The 14874-nt window shown below is 41.5% G+C and overlaps 1 protein-coding gene across 1 annotated transcript; it reads right to left on the bottom strand.

The window, feature by feature from the left end:
• Window positions 1-1857: 1857 nt before the first annotated feature.
• Window positions 1858-3189, bottom strand: LOC139725670 (uncharacterized protein F54H12.2-like). The gene has a single exon (XM_071636760.1). It carries the CDS (start codon window positions 3187-3189, stop codon window positions 1858-1860), a length of 1332 nt encoding a protein of 443 aa, XP_071492861.1.
• Between the last annotated feature and the right edge of the window lie 11685 nt (window positions 3190-14874).

Genomic DNA, 14874 nt, shown 5'->3' with positions numbered 1-14874 from the left:
TGCGTGTTGATCTAGGTGGGTGTTGAAGTACGCCATCGATGTTGCGTATGGGGTGATATGAAAGTGTGTACACAAGCATTTACATACTTAATATGTATCATTATATTTTACGAACGATGATTTTTTGATTGTATTAACGTTAACATCGTTACATATCCCCAACCAATTATTTCATCAGGTGACCCGCAATGTGTATATAAGATTGTACGGTCTATGTTCAGATGTGAAGGAGTGTATACATACATAATATTCTGTTTGAATGTATTTGAAATTTTGATGCTAGCTGTTCTTTTGAATTTGTCCGCATGATATAGCGATTGACTATACTATCTTAACGTTTCTCCACTTCAACATTTCATCGTCTGAACATTTCGACTAGTTGCTATGTAAATATTGTAAATATAAGTTCGCGTGACGTTTGATTTTATCTGTGGTGTTTACCGAATGTGTCATACATTTTATCTCCTGGCGTAGTTGTACATAATATGTCTTACTTCATGAAACGATGTAAATAGTCAAATCCTGCCTGGTTTATGCATTAGTACATTCAGTGGTGAAAGTAGTTTTTTTTATTATTATTCGTAGTTAATTCCATAAAGACCGTCATATTGTACATATATCCACCACTTCGACGTTTCGTCGATTCGTCATTTTGTCATTTCGTCATTTCGTCATTTCGTCATTTCGTCATTTCGTCATTTCGTCATTTCGTCATTTCGTCATTTCGTCATTTCGCTGTTTTTAAATCTGTGCATGTAAACGCATGCAAAATTTCTTTTTTTTTTTTAATGTCTGTTTTACCTAGAAATTAATAACTTTGACGAAAACGGAAAATACACTGTAAAAAATGTCTCACGCAGATTCTGCAGATTGATGACTACATCACCTCAATGGTTTTATAAGTTTGTTTAATTATTCTTTCATCACCATGTATGATTTTAAGCCATGCTTGAAAACATCGAAAACATAAATTGAATAATGTATTGTATTTTTTTTTATATGAGGAAATAGTTTCTTTTACGTAATCCAGTGGAAATGTAATATAGTTTTGTTCGTTTGCACGGTGTAAATGATTTTTTTTTCTCACAATCACAAAAAACGTAGAAGGAAGCAAAGAAAAAAACAAGTACAAACAAGGAGTAATTTTATTTTACATATTTTATAGTCTAATAGTACAGGCTTGCACATACGATATATACAAATTACTACTAAGTTAAATACTGTTAGATATCTAGCAATCCACATCAAGAGAGAAGTTTACACTACGTTATACACGCTATTACAATATCTTCTTACAAACTATCGAAGCTACGTGCGATTTGTAATAGAGTAAAAGATGTATCATGAACACGATGGGAAACATCAGAACGTCGATTAAACCAATCATTCACTCTCTTATCATTTCTCGTATAATCCTTGCCAAACACATTTAATACACTTCGAGTTGTTTGACCCCCTACTCGTTTCGTCACGTAATAGATACAATATTGTCCGCAAACTGTGGATACAGTTCCTTGTAGCCGTTTGGAATTAGAGGACCATGCCGAGGCATTATTGTCCAAAAACTTTACAAAGTCAAGACTGTAAGTTAAGGGTTCATATCCGTAAGAGTCAAAGAATTCGCCTTTTCCGTTGCAAAAGTAGAAAGCCACCCAGTGTGTTCCTGGTTTATCGCTAGGATCGGTATTCGCGATGAAGCATTGCTTCGCCCCACTAATTGATCGCGGTAGACAATTTGACGCATATACTCCTTTGAAATAGGGCTTGACAATAGGATCGTTCTCTAAGAAACGTTGAATCTGCGATGTATCCATAGTCGATTAGAATATTTCGGCAGTCGGTTGTCCGGAAGAGGTTTTATTGGTAATCGTAGATGATGTTTCTGCTTTTATCAATCTGAATCAGTCCTTGTCCTTCCGAGTAGACGATACAGTTGACGGTGTTTGGAATGGCCACGTCGAATTGTAGCTCTAAGCGCAGATTTCCTTGCTTGATGAGATTCAAGTGACATCCGTCAGATAGGTCGGGCGTAAGGTCGAATGCAAAAAGGGTATAACCTTCGCAGTATTCTTCTCGATTGATGTTAATTCCCTTGTCTACAAACAGTCGGTTGGTTCCCATGAATAGTGAATTGTAAGCGTGAATGTAACTTTGTCCAGCTCCCGCTGCAAAGCTAGGACGTAATGGTCTCATCGGCACCGTTTCTCCGTCAATAGTGAGGGAGATGAAGTTGAGGCGTAAATGTTTAAAGTTGAAGGGGTTCTTGCCAAAAGTACCGTTAAAGGCGTCTGTGTCAACGAATCCTACGACCACCCGATTTGGTAACTGTCCGTGAAATAGATTGTCTTTATTAATCGACATGCTTCCTGCAGGAATGGAAAAGGACTTCACGTCTACTTTGTTGACGGGGTATTTCGCGGTTGTCTTCTCCAAGGCCTTGGCGTGGTTTAACATGATGGTAGGACTGGTCTTTACTCTGCGAACGTAGAGGGCAGCAGATTCTATTTTAATTTTATATCGGGCATTCTCCGTCGAAGACAGAAGGCAAAATGCGTCTTTGCTACGATTTAACTTGATTTTCAAATCAACCCCCGGGAGTAACAGTCTTTCTTGAAAAAAAATGTCGGCGTAAATCGGACCAAGTAGAGAAAGTAATTTACTCTCGACGATGAATCCATGTCTTTTCGCCAGACCGGGATTAGCTTCTGCAGAGCTTGCCAGCGGGTTAACGGCATCCATTTTCCCCGCTTTGTCCTTGTAATATAGTTGTTGAGTGAGTTGAGACTCTTTGGTCTCTCCTCCATAGTGCAGCAGAGATTCGATGTACGCTCTGTAAGGGTATGTATTCGACGGCTGAGACACTAGTTTTTCATTGAGCATGATATCAACTTGTGCAAAGAGAGATGGGAGAAACAGGTTTACGGGACCAACTGGGGCATCAGCTGGTAAAGCCGTGTTATCATTGTTCGTAACTTTGACTGTCACTTGAAGCATGGTCTGAGAGAGGTCCAAGTATTCTTCCGACGTGCCGAACACGTTGAATTCAATGGGCCCTTCATCGGTGATGCTGCTAACGGGGTGATATTCTACCCATGGTCCTTTGACGATGCTCATTTGAGTGTGTGGTACCGTGAACAAATCCAATTCGGACTTGCAGCAGACATCGCTCTTGTCGTGTAGAAGCGCCATGTTCAGCAAAGACAGCAAGGAGTGTATGAGACTGGTAAACGAATAGTCCGAATTAATCGAAGATGTCGCGCAAGCGAGCTCTTTTCGCTGGAGAATTTCGAGACCGAATGATACGCTTCCTTCCTCGCCTCCTTCTTTTAACTCTTCCTACAACTACTAATCGCGCTCCTCCAGTCTGATTCCCAATTTTTTTCTTTACTGCTCGAACAGTCTTTGAGGCCAGGTGTTTTCCCGCCCGAGCCACATTTTTTCTAGTTGCGCTTTTAAAAGATTGTCCGTTGATGGTGTCCTGAACAATGTTCATGCCTGTATGCATAGCTTCTTTTCCCAAAGCAACAGCCCCTCTTTTTAAGAGAGGAGTTGCGACTTTGAAGAGCCCCTTCACCAGACTACCCAGCCCGTGTCCTCTCTGCATGGATGCCCCGCGGAAGACGGGTAATCCCGAGCCATATTGGTCGTGAAAAATCCTTGCCGGTGCGCGAAATACCACCATAGTTAGACGTATCGCTGTGTAAATTTAGCGTCCAGCTAGTTCGTAGAGCGCTCTCTAAAGTGTAACTTCACGATCACTTTCCCGCGTTCAAATGGTACCACTTCACCCGATTCGGTTGTTAATATAATCTCTATCGTTTCAAAATTGTAAAGCTTAAGAGGGACGTAATGCGGAGTGATATAGGTATTGACGATATTATCGCGATCCTTGTCCGGAATGACTGCTATCGTCCTCAGTAAAGGTACAGCAGCGTCACCTACGTGTTGAAACTGAACGATATCAGAATAGACATAAAATGTATGAAATTTCATGTGTACATCCATTGGCATGGGACTCAGTGTTGATTCCGTGAGATGGCATTCCCCTTCAAACCCGAGCATCATAGCCAAACCACAGGGAATGAGGAGCGCCGTATTTCCTTCTAATCGGATGAAACATTTTCGTTGGGTCCTCTTGTAATAAAATGTGATGCTTTTACGTAATTTTCTCCGGAACTGTTCGTTGATCGAGTCAATGAGTTCCTCTCCAGAATTATAATATCCCGCAGGAATCTCAATTTTTTTCATCAATGGAACAGCGTCGTCCTCTACTTCATTATCGTAAATAGTGAGGGTGTTGTTATCATGTCGTACATTATACCACGTGCACTGAAATTGAACTTCTGCCAACCCCACCTCGTAATCTTCGTTGAGTGAGAGAGGTGCGTGAAGCCGCGTCGTAAACTGACACGTTTTGTTATTTGGATAGTACGACATGGAACTATTACTGGGCAGCGTCACGTAAAATTGAGAAGCCATGTTCGATCAGCCTCTTCTCCTTTGTTCAAAGCGAAGAATGATAACGAGAGTAACGTGAATCGTGTTTTTAACGCGGAGTTAAGTGTCGAACCCAACTATCAAATTCTTTGCCATACCCTGACCAACGAACTAGGTATTCTTTCTGCCCATTGCGCATGCGCGTGCGTAAAACCTTGTCCACGTTGTAAGTAGTCTCCTTGTCTTTCGAAACTCTTATCAATTCCCTTTCATAGAACGTACCCTTCACTCGTTCCCCGTTGTAATCCTTTATTCTGTAGACAGGTACCCTCCTATTGACGCGGGAGCTGATTGTAAAGACCTCCCTCGAAAAATTTGCTTCGTAACCCTTTTCGAACTTTAGTTTGCTTTTACTAATACGAACTTGATCTCCGATTTCATACTTGAATCGTGGAGCTGTACGCTTCTTCCCTCGCATTGCCCTACCGTAGAGACTTTTTATGGCACGCTTTTGATTCTCAATATTCACGTCTTTTGGTTTCATGCCAATACTAGAATGAATGGTGTTGTTATAGCCTTTGACCAAATCTTTTATTACACCGAGATACCTGTAAGTGTTTTTGAATGTGAAGAAGCGCCACATTTTTGTTCGCAGCGTTCTATTGAATCGTTCAGCAACGCTGGCTTTGGTTTCATTTTCTGTTGTGTAGAAGTGAATGCCTTCTTTCTCGAGATATTTCTGAAAATGTCTGTTTGTGAATTCCGAACCTTTGTCTGTATGTAGCATTACAGGCACTCGGCCCTCTTTCAAGATGCTTTCGAATGCCCCGACAATGTCTTTTGATTTTTTGTTTTTTAAAGGAACCACCCAAGCATATTTCGACAGTACATCTATACACGTCAGTAAGTAGCGATAACCATTATTAAACCTTTTCAAATTTTGAACATCTACAAGATCAGCCTCCCAGATTTCGTCGATTCCTCTCACTTTCACAACATTTCTCTTAAATGTCTTTCTCGCCGGTGCGTGCATTGTATACGCATCTTGTTTCGTTAACCAGTCTCTGACACCCTGCAAGCTCGCTTTTTCAGTTTCCACCTCTCTCACCGCATTCCACAACTTACTGACACCACCGAAACTAGCTGGATGTTGAGGATCGTAATAGATTTCCTCTAACGCTCTCTCAAATGAATTAGACATTATTCGTCTCAGCAACCACACACTGCAGAAGCAAACATCAGAAATGGCATTCCTTTCACGTTGCAATGACATAAAAGGCATCAATGATAGACAAGGTAACGAGTAAAAAAAATCATTTGAAAATGAAACGCATCATTTATTGTACACGCATACACACAGTGCAGCGAATTTCGTTGCTTGAATCAATTCACATTCTATTAACATCTACATTCCATACATTATACAACATATACAGACAAAAATGTAAAACGTATCGCGACATTAGTCCAACAGTCATTTTCGGAGCGTGTTCCGACCAGCGCACTTTGTAGCGTTTGAGTCCTTCCACGAATTGCGCGCGAAATTCCTCTTTCCGCTCGTCCGGTATGCAGGCATATTGGTAGATGTTGACAAAATAGCATAGAGCCATCAGCGAACGTTTGTACTTGTTGGGATGATTGGGGTTCTCTATACAATTTTTGAGCAGGGCCTCTATACAATCGTCGAACCTCTCATTGCCTCGAAGCTTGATTCGTCGCACACGGGAAAATTGTTCCTCGCTTGCAATTGTCCGACATGCGCGTAAGATTGTCTCGGTGTCTACGGCGTGAAAGTCGGAAGGAAATGTGTCCTTTATCACCGTTAATAGCAGTCGTTCGTCTAAAGCACGTTCCACTGAGGGTCCGTCAAGACAATGTCGGGCAGGCCGGTCTCGAGCCCCAAGGCCCTGTAGACCACTCTCACAGCGGCCTCTATCCCCTCCACGTGTCTCCCTCTGTTGACTCTTCTTTGTTCCAGCTGCTGTTGAGTCTCTCCCCTCAGAATAAATTTGATGTACTCCAGGAAAAAACCGCACTCGACGAGATCTGGTCTCATCCAGAGCACCCTGCCAACGTAAGGGTACACTCTCTCCACAGTCATTGGGTCCAAATGATGAACCGCCTGGAACACTTTGCGCTGTGGATCTTCGGGAGTACCGTCTATTGGAGAATCTGGCACGTTTTGCACCCGTTTCAAGACTTCGATGAGAGTTAGATACTCCGTCAACATCAGCAAGTCCACCTTCTCCACCGTCCTCTGCATTTCGGGACACCAGGTGTTGGCGATATTCGGCTGAGACATTCTGTAACATGTGATGCTCTCGGAAGGTTTCAAATTGAAATGTGTCCCTCTCGCATGTTCTTCGAGTTTTTATTCTTTTGCTTTGCAAAGGACGCCACCATCTCTTTGAATATGTATGAGGCATCTATTGTTTTATGCAGGACGAGTCCGAACCCGTCACTGGCTCCAGGTCCAGTTTATGTATTTCTTTATTTAAAAATTCTTTTGTCTTCGCTCACGTACAAGCGTGGGTCAGAGGACAAGTCCGAACTTATCGTGAACTTGAGGTCCAGTCTTATGTATTTCTTTGTTTTTCTAGTCTTTTGTCTTTGAGTGTGCGAGCGTCGGTCTGAGGACAAGTCCGAACTTATCGTGAACTTGAGGTCCAGTCTTATGTATTTCTTTGTTTTTCCAGTCTTTTGTCTTTAAGTCCCCGAGCGTTGGTCAGTGGACACGCCCTGACTTTTGTCTTCGATTGCGCAAGCATTGCGCAAGCGTCGGTCAGAGGACACGCCCCCATTTTTATGTATTTCTTTGTTTTTTAAAGTTCTTTTGTTTTCGATCGGGCGAGCGTCGGTCAGAGGACAGGTCCGAACTTGTCGGAGTGACGTCATCAAATCAAACAAATGTCATGCATACGATTGCAATCGTCATTATGACCATTTCGACCATTGCCTTCGAAAATATCTCTCGATGTGAGAACAAAAGAATATGATGAAACAATGACGCGGATTCTTAAAACAATAGCATATTTTTCATAATTCATTCTTCATATTTCATATCGATCCATAAATATTCATATTTCATAATCATCATCCATCGTCAATATCTATAATTCATATCTCATGAATATTCATCTTTCATTTTTCATATTTCATACATTCTTTTGTTCTTTCCAATTTCTATTGTTATGTAAATATCCATAATTCATATCTATTATCATAATTCATCGATTTATCATAATTCATATCGTAATCCATCTTTTTATCATAAATCATATCATAATCCATATTTTTATCATAAATCATATCATAATCCATCTTTTTATCATAAATCATATCATAATCCATATTTCATAATTCATAATTCTTTTGTCTTTTCATATTTCTTTTGTTCTAGAACAATAGAAATATGAATCATATTTTTATGACGCTATACGTACACCTATACTACTATGATATACATTGATGAACAATTTTGCAATTATTCAACATGTTGATGGTCTACAGGTAGTCAAATGTGGCTTGATCTGTATCATAGTGTATAGCCGTATTCACATATTTTCTTAATTTACCTAGGGGATAGGTAATAATTATGATATTGACTGGCCTTTCTTTCGGGAGGTACCAGATAAATATCGCCCGCACTGAAAACATATTGCCCTCGTCTTCGACTCGGGCAATATGCTTTCAGTTTGGGCAATATTTTCTGGTACCTCCCTCAGGGCCAGTCAATATTATATAATTGTCTGATTTACCCAAAACTTTCACTGACGTCTTTTACGTCCTGTTGTTGCTTTCACTCAATAACAGGGCCGACGGGATTTTTATTCTTTTTTTTGTTTTTGTTTTGTTTTGTTTTTTTTGCTTGTTAGCTGCTGAAAGTGCCCCTTCTCCCCACTTTTGAAAACGTGGCGCCGGCCGTGTAATATCAATATTTTGGCGTTGGTTTCTTTAAAATAAGACAAAAAAAAGAACAAAAGAATGCGATTAGATTGCTAAGCCCTTTCGAAGAAGGCACAAAATGCACAAAGTAGATACACACACACACACACACACACACACACCCAAACCACAGTACAATTAGGCTATCCACATCGTATTCTGTATACTTGAGATATTTGCGATTGAAACTGCTAAAAAAAACGAGGAAAATTTGAAACATGCAAGCAATAAAACATTATTTTCAATAACATCTTCATAATTATGATGTCATTCCTTGTTATATCGCACGAGTGCAGTAATCATTTAAAGGGTTTTATTTTTCTCTGTCTGACATAGACTTGCTTTAAAAAATACACTGCGTTTTACTATTCATTCTAACTTCGACATTTGAAATATTGCATCAATTTATTAATTATCCTCAACATATAGTTTTATCCAAATCATGAAAATGCAATTTTTAACCTCAGAAGTTGCATGTGTGTGGCACAGGGGAGCCTTCAATTACACCACTTGAGCTATAGGAAAGAGGAGAAAGATTTCAAAAAGAGTGAATATGAAGCAAAGTTGACGCAACACAAGTCGACTCATTAGTATCATTATAGGCTGCAAAATAAAGCCAGAATAAACAAGACCGCGTTCTGTACTCATTTACGAATCTATATCAGTTTTATTAAATGAAAGAAAGATATTATTCAGAATCCTTATCCGCCTGCAAAAAATTGTCCAGGATGCAGAAGAATTTTCTTCTGGCGGACAATGATGTTGACGAATTCCGTACAGTTGCGTCTTACCTGCTAGACGCGTGCTACTTACCTGCTACTTGCGTGTATTCCGTGTGACCTGCGTGAGAGCATCAAAACCGATCCGTTTTCATACGAGTGACATACGGGAACTGCGAAGTACCTGAGTGGGAGTTGCCTTCGTGGTGCTGCCGCTAAACGCCTGTAGCTACTGATGTTCTACGTGTAACTCTGCAGGCAAAACCCCGCGACTCACCCGGAACAAGTTTTGAGCATGCAGCTCAAGGCCTTGTCACACCATGTCTGAGAAAGCCTTGCGGGTTGACTTGCCGGGGGAAAAAATGCTGCCCGGAGCTCGCCGCAATTGGCCCGCACCTAACAGTACCTAGCACGTATCTCGCCCGTAGGTGCCCGGAGGTGCGCACGCAAGTCCTATTTACCCGCAGCCAAATTTTGAGCATGACCAAAACTTTTTCCGGGTGAGTCGTGGGGATTGCCGGCAGAGGTCCACGCAGAACACCTGTGTATAGGAGGCCCGTGGCTGCCGCACTGTTGAGTCACAGGCAATAGACCTGCTTGAATTAGGCCAATACGTAAGTTGCCCGTGGATCTACGCTTATGCTCCGAAGCGCGTGTCATCTGCGGGCATTCTACGAGCATAATACGGGTGTTTTACTGGCAAGGAACGGTGTCAAAACTGTTCTTTGTTGTTTGCATGTCGAACGCAAGGCTTGCCCGGAAAGGTGTGACAGGGTCTAAACTTGGCTGGGGGGGGGGGGGGGGGGGGGGGGGGGTAAATGGGATTTGCGTGCGCAAGTCCGGGCAACTACGAGAGATATAGGCTACGTGCTAGACACTGTCATGTGCGGGCCATCTGCGGGGACCTCCGGGTAGCAAAAATTGTTCTTCGCAAATCACACTCAAGACTTGCACGGAAAGTTGTGACAGGGCCTTAAAGGCCGTGTCTCACCTTTCCGGGAATTAATGCTTTCCCAGACACGGTGTGACGGGTGCTGTTCGTTATTCCGAAGGTTCGCTATTCCGAGGGTTCGTTATTCCGAAGGGTCGTTAATCCGAAATACGCAAATTCCCTATACCTAGAGGTTCGTTAATCCCAAAATTTGTGGCGTTATTCCGACGGTTCGTTATTCCAAGGATTGGTTGATCCGAAAATGAAATTCGGAACAATGAACCTTCGGAATAACGAATCTTAGGAATAAAGAGCCTTCGGAATAACGAGCTGTAACCGGTGTGACAAGGCCTTCAGCATGCTCAAAACTGACAACTTTCATGAAAAGGTACCCAGGTGTCACAATATCCCGAAATTGAGGAAATTCCAGATCAAAGATGGACACATGAACACACATTTCGTGTGGGCATTCTAAGCCATCGTAATGACCGCCAGTAGAGTTTCTCAGGCTCCAGTGACCAGCAACCTCTGGCAAAATCATCGTGCCTGCCCGTTGTGTAACCATCGTGTTTCCTTCGTTCGAGTAAACTGCAAGGATTCACATCTTCGTATAGCCTTCGTTCGGGTTCGGGTGCCATCGTGTGTCCTTCTGTGCTGTGGACATCGTGCTTGATTCGGCAATTGATTTTCTTTTGACCATGCTCGGGGCCAACTTCGTGCATGGAATTGCAAAGTCCATATTCGTATGACCAGCTTGTGTCATTATTATGACGTTATCCTAATAACGATAACCTCTTTGTAAAGAACATTAGTGTAGGCACTGTCCCGAAATTGAGCAAGGATGTACACACGTTCCAAGAAAAATTCAAATCGTACTACATACTAGTACACAAAGGTTCGATTTTTTCTTAGGGATTTTACCTGAAGGACACGAAGGAAACACAATGGTTACCCTGCCGAAGACTTTGCCATCGATAACGAAGTTGCAGCTGAAGCCTGAAACACTACATCAGAAGTCATCCTATCCAGGCTTAAAGGGACCGAATAGTTGTGGTTGAGACCTAATTTCAGGTTTCTAACTTTTTTTGGTGAGATAATGAGAAACCTCTTATGAAATATGAAAGAGCATGTAATTCTTTGAGGAATTCAACGTTTATTTGATGAAAATTGGTTTTGAAATGGCTGAGATATCAAAAACAGAGCGATTCTAGTAAGTGTGGGACCCACACTTTATGACGATCGCTTTGTTTTACTTTGTTTTTGGATGTTTCAGTCATTCCAAACCAAATTTTCATCAAATAAACTTTGAATTCCTCTTAAAATGGTATGCTCTGTACTATTTCATAAGTGTTTTCTTGGAATCTCGCAAAAAGTTGAAAGCCCTATTCTCATCTCCACCAATACTGTACCTTCCCTTTAACCTCGCAAGACCAGATGTTACGATCAGAGCCGAATTTGAATATTTTCTTTATTGTGTATCCATCTCTGCTCAATTTCGGGACAATGTGACACCTGTATCAGAAATCCCAGACAAGATAGGCTTTGCTTTTTCTGCGTCTTTCCGATACTTGATTACGTCATGCAGGATGATTTGGCAGAGAAAGAGTCTGCCTTTATGATTTCTTCGGGGGTTACATGAATTATTTTTAACTCAAACGCGAAATTATTGTTTTATGTTGATGCTGTTTCACATGTTAGATTTATCGCACCATCGCGTCGGTATATATATTTTTCAGGAATCTGGGGAAATTACCCCCTGGACAGTAGACCTTGGACCCTTCTCCTGGCCCTAATCCTAATCCTGAACCTAATCTTAACCCTACCCCAAACTCCTAACCTTACACCTAACCCTAACTCTAATCTTTACTCTTACCTTACCACTAACCAGTATATAGCCCGGGGGTAACTGGCCTCTAGGGGTAATTGCCCGGATACGCTTTTTCAGAACTTATTTTCAAGGTTCTTTGATGTTGACAATTAATGCATGTCAATCACAAACCACTCGATGTGGCATTTGATACGGTGAAATTGGCGACTGTAAACAGAATCTTCTACCAGCAGAAAGTGTGCTCGTTCATTATAGGTCAAAGATCAGGTTAACTTGTAGACGCTCTGTCTCTAGTCTTGATTTCCTATTCTTGAGAAAATAACGGATAATGGCAAATTAAAACCCACCCGCCTTTAAACAGCAATTCATCCTCTCTGCACACCATGTTCATATTCAGGTTGATATCAATCAACGGAGTAAAATCTGTGCAACGGATCTAATAGTTTTCCATTCAGGTTAGGTCTACAGAGTTTCGCATGTTTTTTTCAAAGTGTCAGAAGTAACATACAGACGTTCATACCTTTAACAAAGCTAACATTAATCTGCGTACATGATAATTCTCTAATGAATACATCATCAATATTTTGTTACTGTCGACATGGGGTTAAAAGTTAAGGTGTGTCATTCACAAGAAATTATTATCTTCTAATAAAGCAGCGGTGACTTTTAGGGGTAAAAGGAAATAATTGCTAATTCACCAACGAAAAACATGGATCTCATTACATTTCATTATCATTTCGTTAATTTCATCGCAATGTCATCATTGCGTCCTACTTTGTGCATGTATTGTGGTTGCGACCTACATTGCTTTCAGTGACATATAGCCACTGGCGTTGCCGGGGGGAGGGGGGGGGGCGATGGGGGCGGCCGCCCCCCCCCCCCCCCCCCCCAAGATTTGAACCGGGGATTTGGGAGGCGGAAAAAAAAATGCGTGTATACTGTATGCATGCACATGAAGCGGGTCTCCTTTGCAACCTTTCATCAATAAGATATTTTTTTGAATATTTCACTCAAAGTGTGCACCAGATTGTTGAATTTCAATTTAAAATATGCAAAATCTCCCCCTCTGTGCCTCTTTCCCTAGCTTAGTACACTTTTTAGATTAAAAAAAAAATATGAATAATTCTGAGTGCACAAGACTTATCACTTATATTCCGAAAACTGAAGGTTCCCTCATGTAAGGGGAATTTCCCCTTTTAATCGACCCTTTCCTCCCTCAGTCCCCCTCCCCATCAGTTTTTTTTTTTTGTGTGTGTGTGTGTGTGATTTCGCAAATGTTGATTCCATCAAATATGCGTATACGAGATATCTCAATTTCAACCTTAAAGGACAAGTTCACCTTCATAAACATAAGGATTGAGAGAATGTAGCAATATTAGTAGAACACATCATTGAAAGTTTGAGGAAAATCAGACAATCCGTTCAAAAGTTATGAATTTTTGAAGTTTTAGTGCAGTACCCGCTGGATGAGAAGACTACTGCAGTGTATGAATAACTTAGATGTCACATGCGTACAACAATATAAGGAAAATATAAAGAGAATTTCACAAAATTCCATCTTTTGAAAAAAGCACACATTCCCCTGACTCGTTACCGATAAATGTTATGGGTAATATTATTCCCCCTGCCTTTAGAAAGAGGCAAGTCAATTGCTCTTTTATTATGCGAAAAAAGTAAAAATATGTTGAATTTTCTTTTATATTTTCTTTATACTGTTGTACGCATATGACTCACAAGCTGTAGTAGTCTCCTCATCCAGCGGTTCCAACAGAAAAATTTTAAAAATTCATAACTTTTGCACCGATTGTCCAATTTTCCTCAAACTTTCACTGATGTGTTCTACTAATATTGTTGCATTTTCTCAATCCTTATGTTTATGAAGGTGAACTTGTCCTTTAAAAAGGCAAAAGCTCCATCGGAAGGGAAGGGTGGAGATAACACTCGCCCACGCCTTCTCCCTGCTCGCCCGCCCCTCCCCCCCCCTTCCGCCATACATAGAAGTAGACTGTGGCTTTACCCAGATCGCTTTATTTCAATTCTAATAACGGGGGATTCCCCCTTCCCCTAAGCTCTACCTCACTAGACTTTATACATACACACAGATGGTGCACATTCGGAATAAGAGCTAAATTCCGTGATTTTAACACTTCGATGAAAAAGTATTGCACCAAAAATTTGCACCAGATCGCTGAATTTCAGGTCTGAAAACGCAAAATCACCTTCGTGTGGGAGGGGATATGCCCCTATCTACACCCTCGTGTGCATGCTTTTTCTGTTTGATTGCTGAACAGACAACGTTCATGATATTCAGTGTAAGAATAAATACAAGAAGATTATTCAAATGATACCATTTTATAGGCAAATTGTTCAATAATAATCTACACTAAAATATACTCCAACCTTAAACAAGTGGAACTGTTTCAACTCGTTAAAACACACAAAAACATGCATTAAATTGCACCATTTGCAACATCAAAATGCAAAAAGCTCTCACCGTGGGAGGGGGGACAGCCCCCTCCCACCGTGGGAGGGGGGACCGTGGGAGGGGGGAGGGGGGACACCCCCTCCCACACTCTCCCCTCCCCCTTCGCTCGCTCCGCTCCGCTCGCTCGGGTTCAGTCGCGTTCATGATATTCAGTGAAAAGAATTAATACAAGAAGTGTATTTAAATTATACCATTTTATAGGCAGATTGTTCAATAATAATCTACACTAAAATATACTGCTACCTTAAACAAGTGGGACTGTTTCACGTCGACAAAACGCGCAAAAACATGCATCAAATTGCACCATTTGCAACATCAAAATGCAAAAAGTTCTCACCGTGGGAGGGGGGACACCCCTCTCCCACACCCTCCCCCCCCCCTCGCTCGCTCCGCTCGCTCGGGCTCGGTCGCTTCGCTCCCTCGCAGACTAACCGCCCCCCCCCCCCCCACCCAAGATGAAATCCTGGCTACGCCGTTGCATATAGCATAAGAAACTTTTAAACTTTATTCTATACTTGTTGATCATATT

This window comes from Diadema antillarum, unplaced genomic scaffold, assembly GCF_040938485.1.
Source record: "Diadema antillarum isolate AM-2024a unplaced genomic scaffold, OU_Dant_1.0 seq00000053_RagTag, whole genome shotgun sequence".
NCBI classification, from domain to species: Eukaryota; Metazoa; Echinodermata; class Echinoidea; order Diadematoida; family Diadematidae; genus Diadema; species Diadema antillarum.
The sequence above is the reverse complement of the archived record's forward strand: the minus strand, read 5'-3'. Positions and strand labels throughout refer to the sequence as shown.